General features: G+C 37.4%; 2 protein-coding genes across 2 annotated transcripts; both read right to left on the bottom strand.

The window, feature by feature from the left end:
* Window positions 1–263: 263 nt before the first annotated feature.
* Window positions 264–2,766, bottom strand: LOC132187492 (putative pentatricopeptide repeat-containing protein At3g15930). Its single transcript, XM_059601820.1, has one exon. It carries the CDS (start codon window positions 2,676–2,678, stop codon window positions 411–413), a length of 2,268 nt encoding a protein of 755 aa, XP_059457803.1. The 5' UTR covers window positions 2,679–2,766; the 3' UTR covers window positions 264–410.
* Window positions 2,767–4,676: 1,910 nt separating this feature from the next.
* LOC132188345 (zinc finger BED domain-containing protein DAYSLEEPER-like) lies at window positions 4,677–10,146 on the bottom strand. The gene is made up of 2 exons (XM_059602769.1): window positions 9,821–10,146; window positions 4,677–7,010 (listed from the first exon to the last, which is right to left on the bottom strand). Exon 2 carries the CDS (start codon window positions 6,995–6,997, stop codon window positions 4,937–4,939), a length of 2,061 nt encoding a protein of 686 aa, XP_059458752.1. The 5' UTR covers window positions 6,998–7,010; window positions 9,821–10,146; the 3' UTR covers window positions 4,677–4,936.
* Window positions 10,147–10,454: the final 308 nt, after the last annotated feature.

Below are 10,454 nucleotides of genomic sequence, written 5' to 3'. Positions count from 1 at the left end.
TCAAGGAATCATATACTTCCTTACTTTAGGATAGTTCAAGGAACCCTAAACCTTCCTACAACAAAAGTAAGCATTTGATAACAATTAACTCATTGATTTTTTTGTTAACTTTTTGGTGTCTTTAAATAGATATTTACAATAAGATAAAATAGAAAATACCCAACTAATGATTAACCTAATTTTAAAATAAAACTAATCTTAATCCTAATAGATGACTAATAATCCTTAATAAATAAAATTCTACTTAACAAAATTTTCTCACATTCATAATTCAATTGAAGTCCCTCACGTTTAATTGTCTCTTCATGGTTAAACAATGCCATGGAAGTATCGATGCTCTAGTGCTCTTCAGAACCAGATGATGATATAGAGAGAAGAATAGATCAACAACTTATAACAGAGTCTCCTTTTCACCAAAAATCTTTACATGAACATGAACCATGCCTGAAATGATGGAATCGAGTTTTATCCCTAACAACAATCTCTCTATTGTACATCTTTGAAACCAACTTTGCCATATGATGACAGTCCACACACATTCTGAGGTTCTTCACAACTCTAATTGTAACCCCAGGTCCTGAACTAATAAGCCCAAAGGCAATAGCCAACTTTTCACTATGCCGGTATAGTGCACTCTCTTTTTCTTCTTCCCCTACATCAAGGGAAATCTCTGATGTATCAGGTGAATACCCTGCAAATTTCAACTCTGTTTTCATCTCATCTAATTTTGAATAGATTTCTTCAGATTTTGGATGTGATGGGTCCCCAGCTACAAATTCATGGACAATACCATTCATCTCTATCAAACTGCAACCTGGGGTTTTCTTGATTCCCCTATCAATCATCATTTGTCTTACTTCACGCAAATTTTCCCATCTATTGCAAGCTGCATACATATTACATAGTAGAACATAAACAGCTCCATTTTCAGGCTCTAACTCAAGAATCTGTTTAGCTGCCATTTCAGCCATTTCTGCATCTTTATGTACTCTACAAGCACCAAGAAGTGCCCCCCATACAGTTGAATTTGGTTTCATTGGCATATTCTTTATAACTTCATGAGCTTCTTTCAGATGTCCAGCTCGGCCAAGAAGATCAACCATGCACCCATAATGTGCCACATTGGGCTCAATCCCATGTTGGGTGGTCATGCTAGCAAAAAGCTTTCTTCCTACATCTACCATGCCAGTGTGAGTACAGGCACATAGAACACCAATGTATGTTATCTCATCTGGGGCTATTGAAGCTTTAAGCATTTCAGAGAACATATCAAGAGCTTCTTCACCATGTCCATTAATGCCAAGACCAACAATCATTGCCGTCCATGTAAATTTATCAATCCGAGGCATTTTCTTAAAAATTCTTTGTGCTTTTTCGACATTTCCGCATTTAGAGTACATATCAATTAAAGCATTACCCACATACACATCATTCTTGATCTTGTTTTTGTCAATATAAGTCTTTATCCATTCTCCTAATTCAAGTGCCCCTAGATGAGCACAAGCAGTTAGAATGCTGACCATGGTGAACTCATCTGGTCTTATATTTGAAGTTTGCATCTCACGGAAAAGTGCCAAAGCCTCTTTGAAGCAATTCACCCGAACATAGCCATCAATCATCGCAGTCCATGAAACATAGTCTCTTTCAGGCATCTGATCGAAATACTTCCGAGCTAAATCAACTTCTCCAGCATTGGCAAAACCTGCAACAATGGCAGTCCAAGAAATCACATCCCTGGTCTTCATGTTCTGAAAAATCCCAAGTGCAAGATCCATTCTTCCACAAGCTGCATACATATCAATCAAAGCATTTTCCAATCTCAAATCATCTTCAACTTTGCATTCTTTGACATACTCATGAACCCGCTTGCCCATATTTAAGTCCTTCAATTTGGAGCAAGCTGATAGCACCAGAACAAGGGTAACTGAAGTGGGCAACACCCCGTTTTTCTCCATCTCATCAAAAAGCTTCATTGATTCATCAAATTGCTTAATTCTGTTGTACCCAGATATCATTACATTCCAAGTGACCACATCCCTTGTCTGACTCGTATCAAAAACACAGCGAGCCATATCAATCAGGCCACACAGGGAGTACATAATTACCAAAGAATTTTGAACGAACACATTAGAATGAAACCCACATTTCACTACATGCCCATGCAACTCTTTCCCACATTCCAATGCAATATCACGCGTAAAACCCTTTAACAAGAATGGAAAGGTGTAGTGATCAGGCTCGACATTCCTTCTCAACATTTCTAAATACATAGAAACTCCATTCTCAGGCACCTTAATCCTAGAGTAGCCTTTGATCATGGTGTTCCAAACGAACATGCTTGGTTCAGGAATTGTGTCAAACACGTGACGGGCATAATTCATATCACCCGATTCATTCTTACAACAAAACGCTACGATTCTATTTTGTACGACTGGGTTTGAGGTCATACCCGTTTTGATTGTTTGGGAATGCAGTTGCTTGAGATAGTCCATGGACTTGCAATTGTCAAATAGAGAGAGTTGTGGGTTTTCTAAGGAGTGGGGCTGAGTGTGTGGAGTGAAGTGAGTCGGAGATACGGATGCCATGGTTATCATTTTCATAAGGGTCGAGGAACGTGAAGTTGATAAGGTCAAAGGAGAGTAGAGCAAGCAACTTTTGTGGAGGAGAGAAGGTGGCATACAATGAGATTTTACTCGTTGCAGAAGGTTAAGAGATTACAAAGGTAAAAGAAATGCTTCGGGAGAAATCACGCGTGTAGGATACCAAGTGTGCTTCTCGAGGCAATGTGGAAAATGGTAAATAGCTGGAGAGCATTGGAGTATTGTGTAATAACCAATCCTACCCTTGATAAAATGCGTTTAGGTGGGGATAAGGTTCACGCGGCATATGGAAAAAGCCTACTCACAATCATCTCACGATCAAAAAAAAAAAAAAATGACAGTTTGATAGATTCATTTAAAAAAAATATATTATCAATCATTTCAAAAGAAAAAAAAAATTATCTATAATATTTATTTAATTTAACTACAACTTATTGTTACAAATAATTATTTACCGAATTAAAAAATATATATTGATCATTGTTTTGTGTTATGCATGAGTTTATACGAGCGTGCTCACGAGTCTAACTGAATTGAGTCGAGTTTGCTTCGTTTAATATTTGAGCAAAAATTTGTATTCACAAAGTGCCTAATTTAATAATCGAACCGAGCTTATACAAGCTTATTCCTAGCTCGCTTGCGAACACCCCTAAATGAAAGAGACACCGGCACATAACTTGGGATCAAGCCTTGCATTGCATAGGTTTCAAACTTTCCAAGGAAAAATCAAAAACTTTAGTGTGACTTCTTTTTTTTTTCGCCTTTTATACGGCAAACTTTACTTGCTTATTATTTATAACTTTTGCAAGAGTCGTGATTCAGAGCACACGGCGTGCTTAGCACGACGTGCAAGAAAAAAAAATTTTAATATTTTAATGCAAAAAAATAATAATAATAAATAATTTTGCCGGCATGCTATTTTACTTCACCCCTTTTGCAATTATATTCTTAAATTTAAAAAAGTATCAATATTAAATCACCAACCTTTTAAAAATTACAATATCACCATTTTATTAAGATTTTTCATTTATTCCATAAGGTTACAATAATACAATCCTTATCAAATCGATCATTTTGTCAACCTTATGTTAAATTTCTAACGGTGATACCATGTCATCCCCACAACATGTATCCCTTCTGTAAAAAATATATAAAGAACAAAAAAAAGGTATAAAATAAAATAATAGTTTTTTTTTTTTTTTTTTTTCTGATGGTGGTCTAACCCCAGGCCAAAATGGGTGGCCAAATTCACCCCCTATATGGCTATATTATAGGGGAATCGGGGATACATGGCGCGATAACACCACTGAAAATTCAGTAAAAAATGGACAAAATGATTTATTTTATAATGGTTCTAAGCGGAGTAAATTGATAACTTCTAAACCTTAGTAATTTGATCAAAAGTCATACCTCATGGGCCACCAAAGCAATTTTTTTCCTAAATTTTAAGCTGAATGTCAATGATGAATAATAATAAATGCTTATGATACTAAAGAAAGCTTGTGAAAATAAGAAGAGCTCCCAATAAGAGGCAGTCCCGAAAAGAAGCGTAATAACCCAATTGAGTGTTAAGAGTACTACAACTCTACAAGATCTCTTGCTAATTATTAGATGGTGCACAGCCTGTGAAGTTCGTCCACCACCAAGCTTAGTGGATTTATTTTTCTTACAACTTTCATATATATATATATATATATATATATATATATATAATGCTAGATGCTCTTCTAATATTTTCTTATTTCTAGATGAATATTATTTTCTAAAAACCAAGTGAAAGAAATAAGAGTCACTTTCTTTTTTGCTATTTTAGAAAATGATATCCATCTAGAATCAAGAAAACACCATAAGAGCACCTAACAAAGATAAGAGTAACCGTGCATAAATCCCACCATTTCCACGGATCCATGTTCACGAAACAGTGTTTTCATACATAACCACGAGGGAAATGGGAACATAAGAGATATGCACACAACGAACAGCACATCGATCATTTCATGCATGTGACTAGTTATATAAGCATGCATGCATGCAAATTGCAAACAGCCTCTCGATCATTTCAAGATAGAAGTAAACAAAAAAAAAAAAAAAAATTAATATTTGGAAAACAAATCTAATGAAGCATGGTCAACAAGAAATGTGGTAGGCGATGAGGATACAAAAGAGAGACCTTGCAGGAAATTCACTTAACTAAAAGAACCCTACAAACAATACCTAAAGTTGCACCACCAAATCCTCAACTGTAGAAATATCATGAGAGATGAATCACTGTTGAAAACCTAAATACCATGAAAAAGCAAGGAAATCTACCTACAAGACGAGAATGTGACCTAGACCTAGAATTCCATTTTCATAATTGCATTAGAAACCTGACTAGATGATATCGATGATGATCCACATTGAAACCAATCTTTAGCACAAACAAGAGCCTCAAGTGTCACAGGATGCAACAAACTCTTGTAGCTGTCCACCTTTCTGAGTTCAGTGTCAAACACAGAGTCGGGATCAACAGTACATACCGGTATCGTCAAAACATCAGAAGCCACCTTTGATAGAGTTGGGTACTTCTGTTTATTTAGTTTCCACCAACATAAAATGTCAAACTCTTTTTCCCGAGGCAAAAGAGATTCTTCCAGATACTGATCTAGTTCTGACTTCATGTGCTGGCTACTCGTAATCTCATTGATATAGACTTCAAAATCCAAAAGCCCATCCACACTAGAAACAAGGGCTCCTTCTTGAGATCCTTCTTGTGGCGTCTCCATTTTGGTCATACCCTCATTACCTTCTTCAAGTACCGGAAGAGGATGTGCTCGTGCAATATATTCTAGAAAGAGTTCATGAACACTATCGTCAACAGCTCTAATCCATGATTCAGCATCCTCACCGTAGATCTTGGAGAAGGTGAACTCGACAAGTTTCATTTTAAACCTTGGATCCAAAACTACAGCTATTGCTAAAACCAGATAGCAATCTTTCCAATATTTATCAAACTTTTCTTGCAAAGGTTTGATCAAGTTGCTGACAAAGGGATCCTGGCTCATGGCTCCATGTGTCAGCTCTATCTGAATTTTCGACACTTCCGGAAAGAACGTGTTGGTAGATGGGTACCTTGGTTGAGTTAAAATGTTAGCCGCATCAAACAAATGCCTCAAGTGGGTGCAGAGAGTTTCTACCTGCTTCCACTCATCCATTGAGGGGGTTATCTTGTAATCAGGATCATAGGTATCCAAGCAATTAAAGACTTCCCTTAACTCACAGGCAGCTATTAGCATATGATAAGTTGTGTTCCATTTAGTTTGATCATCAACTACAAGGTCCTTAGAGCTAGGGACTTGAAGTTGTTGCTTCAGATCAACAAACTTCTCTTTGTGTGACTCTGAAGCATTCACATACTTGACACTGTCACGGATTTTTTGGATTGTCTCCTTCATTGTCCCTAGTGCATCTTGTGCAAGACGACTAAGAACACGAGCATAGCAATTCCCCATTAACAACTGACCATTGAGCATGAGTGGGTTCCTGACAGAAAGAAGGCCTCTTAGATGTCCAGTTGAAGTTTCATTTGTCAATGATCGATCGACGGTGAGGGCAAACAGCCGGCCCTCCAAATGCCAATCAGATAGGGAAGCCACAACAGCTAGATTAAAAGCATAATCTGATTCAGGTGAAGGTACCATAACCACATTAAGGATCCGACGCTGTAGATTCCAATCGCCATCAATAAAATAACCTGTTAGGACAATATAGCCTAAAGTTTGATTTGATGTCCATAAATCCAATGTGAGGCTGACATGTCCAGGAATTCCATTTATAAGATTCAGGAGGCTTTGTTTCTCCCTCAGGTACATGGCCACACAATCGTCTTGAACAGTATTGAAGCTCACAGTATTGAACTGAGGTTGAAGAGTCCGGACGAAGTCAATGAAACCAGAATGTTCCACAATGTGAAGTGGATAGTCATGCAGAATGACCATCTTAGCAATCTCTTGGCTGCAGCGGTCTTGATCAAAAGGGATGCTTGCAAGTCCATTGGTCGCTTTATGGCGTTTTTTTGGTCGATCAGTAGCAGTTCCTGAAACACCCATTTTGGAGCCTGGTGTATGTGGAGATTGCTGATTTCTCTGGCGGACTACTGGGCAGATTCCCAAGGAAATATGTCGTTTGAGGTGGCTGGTGCCTGCTAGCTTTGAACCAGTAATGTAGGCAAAAGATTTTTTGCATAGCTTACAGCATGCTTTAGTACATCCAGGTCCAACAGTTTCTATAGTGAAGTGCTCCCAGACAATAGATATCTTTCTCCTACGCTTATTAGGCTGTGCTTCTAAATCAAGTGGCTCACAATTTTCAGTAGGTGTAATAGGGATTATGGAATTAAGAGGGGAATCTATCTCCATGGAGAATGTAGACCTACAAAGGAAGAGGAATGCAGCATTAGAAAGGGCATGAATAAGCACATAATCCAATAAACAAAAACTGACCTTGTGGTGTAAAATAAGCAAAACTTCTATCATTAGAATAAAGATTACAATCTGGCATTCAATAACTAAATTTCACAAAGTGCACATGGTCACCGACAAATCACTGTTCAATGACAAGCATGTCACCAATTGTACATCTCAAAGTAAAAGGAATGCCTTGTCCCATCCGGAATAAGTGAATTAAAGTAACTATTTGTGCAACATCTAAAAGTAAAAGGACATGGTAAGTTGTAGTGAGTATTGTGTACTGCAGCTATAAATTATTCTCAGAATCGAATGATAAATCATCTGCTTTCCCATGTGAACATATCAAAATGAGTTATATACAGTGAGAAATCATATAATTGAAAGACAATATATAACTTCAAAAAAAGAGAGACAATCAAAGGATTCACACCATTATATCCAGAAAAGAAGGAATTCATCTCACCAATAATTCATTCAAAAGGAAACAACGTAGTAAGTTCATCACAAAAAATAAACTACAGGTTTTAGCCATGATCATGCAGTAGCACTACAACTAGTGAACAGGTTCAACTAAACGTAGATATGAAAGTCTAAATAGCACAGTAGACCATAAATCCAATTAAAGCTTTGAAAGAAGATGCAGCATACATCAACATGGTTCAAAATTAAAAAGATAGAAAATCCATGGTTCCTATGATCATCCTCTTAAACAACGATAACCCCAAATCAAGTTTGTCAAACTAACAATGGAGAAGTTACAACAAATTTTCTGTGTAGTTCACAGCTCCCAGTAAGGATCATCAGTGATGTAACAATTACAAGGGGATCCGAAAAAAATTACAAGTGGATCCAAGTGAATCTCAAGGATCTTTTATCAACAAGCCAGTGCAATTGCAGATGCAGAAAAAGCTTCTTCTTTTTTTTATATAGGTCAAGTGAAGGCCCAGACAGAATGTTGGCATATAGATAGATGAATTAACACTTCAATACCCAAACAAAGAAAAAAAAAATCTCTAGAGATATAAAAAAAATTATATATATACCAATGCCCCAAAAAATGGACAGTGAAATAAAATGTATTAGGACAGAGCCCAGAGAAGTGGGATACCAGATAACAGTCTGTCGCAGTTTAATGCTTATAACTTGTAGTAACACTGGGAAAAAAATATTGTATTATAAAACTTATACCCAAAAGAAGGGGGAAAAATCCACCAAAGGAACAAGCAACTCCGTATATTTGTCTGATATATCTCAATTTAAAGAAGTAATTTTTCTCGAACAATTCATCTCAATCTAAAGAAATGCAACTACGCCCAATGATGCCTGGATTGAGAGATACATAGCCATAAGAATCTATTGAAATAGATACCCAAGATGTGGGGACGTCAAACACTAGCCTTACCCTTCTAATATTATCTCAATTACTTATAAAAAATAATAATAATATGATAAATAATGACCTGAAGTTTAAGCCAACAACAAGTGTGGACAAGGTGTGAATAACATTGTTTGTATAGAAACTGCAATTACACTACTCAGGAGAAAATTTTATTGCATGCATGGACATAAAACGACATGATGACAGGCATGATCTGCACCACCATTTAAAGTTGAAGTATAGAGAAAAAAGAAAGAGAAGCTTCCGCATTTCGATTTAGAATGCATCATTGAAAATTCCAATGGATATAAGAAGGCCTTTTTTAAGAAAAACAATTAACACAGTATCAACCAAGCCCAAAACCATACAGCACTGCAGTCAGGTTTTTAACAAAACTAACAACCTATTCGAGGGGATCATAACTCCCAATCACAGTGCCAATCCCCAATTTTTTTTTTTTTTTTTTTTTATTTGGCACCGGGTATCCGGAACTTCGCTCTGACTAATCCTAAGGGTGCACAGGCCCTCAGCAAGGAGTTTTCTGCAAGTGCACTTCAGTTAATTCAAGGGGCGAACTCCCAGTCCATGCCCCAATAAGCATTCTACACTAAGTGGGTTTCGAACCTAGGACCTTGAGGCCAATCCCCAAATCACCTCACTTCATGTAAAAGTAGTTTGAGCGCATTCCAACACCATCCCATCCCTTTACCACCTGAGCTAGGTGGCAGGGGCAGATCGGTCCATTAAATGCATTCCCCTTTTTCATTGGCTTACAATTGTTTTTTTGTAAGTCAGTGAAAACATTGATACTTAACAAAATATGCACTACAACCGCGTTTTAGTCTTAACTGTCATTTTGGGCCATCAGAAAAAGCCCACTGGACAAAAACTTTACTGAACAGCGTTACATAAGACTCCAAACAACTAAACAAAGAGAGAAACACACACACACACAAGTAATATCGAGGACGCCTTCAAACATCTTCCAAAAGAAGCGCCTATTCTCAGAATTCAGATCGGCCCTCGAGCTTCGACCAAAAATTTAAATCTCAAAACCCTAAAAAGACATAATCACCCACTCCGCAGTAGTTTAACATATACATAGTGCACACATAGACATACATACATAAAATCATACACAGATTACATACATGGATTTATCGACCTGAAATTGAACTAAAAGCCCAAAAAGGATATCAAAAACAGATTAAAAACCAGAATTAGGACAAAAACCAGAAAACCTAATAATCAAAACCGCCAAACAGGCCAGGAAACAATAACAATCAGATCGAAGAACTAAAAACGCCGCACAAATCACAAATAACACAGAGAGAACAACAAATTCAATATCTTGAAACAATAATCAAAGAGAAGAGAAAGTAAAGAATTCTTACAGCGAATCGCGGGCCTGCAAATCGAAAAGTTTCCTCAATGCAACTCCCCCAATCTAGGGTTTTGATTTTTTCCAAATTTCTGTATTGTTTTTGCTTTATTTTTTTCTTAATTGTCTAATAATTTTCAGAAAAAAAAAAAAAAATTTTGAAATTTTGGGTAGAGGGAGGTTGAAGACGAAGTTGATGGGCTTGAGCTTTGAATGGAGGGTTCTGAGCTTTAGAATGGAAAACCCTAATGGACCCTAAAGGGGCTAGGGCTAAGGAGCCGCCTCAGGCCTTTTTTTCTTTTTTTTCGGAGGCGTTGGATGAGACTTGAGAGGGACAAAAGAAACGTGCTGAACAAGAATTTGTGGACTTGGGGTCCATTTATACGATTTATATAGTATTTTTTTGATGGACCATGAGACCCAACTGTGTGGTTGTGATCAGAGCCCACCCACCTTCGAAGCGGGGAATCTTGACCGTTCGATTTCTCTGATGGATCCCACTTGATTTCATTGAACGGTGGTGGGGGGATTTGGGGAATTAAGCGACGTTTGAGTGGGGGCGGGTCTTTGGGTGACGACAGTGGAGGCCGAATCCCATGAGGAAACGTAATATAGAAAGATTAGTGGACCGCGGAAAAAGCAATTAG

This window comes from Corylus avellana, chromosome ca7 (assembly GCF_901000735.1).
Source record: "Corylus avellana chromosome ca7, CavTom2PMs-1.0".
NCBI classification, from domain to species: Eukaryota; Viridiplantae; Streptophyta; class Magnoliopsida; order Fagales; family Betulaceae; genus Corylus; species Corylus avellana.
Note: the sequence above shows the minus strand (reverse complement) of the source record. Positions and strands in the feature narration are given on the sequence as shown.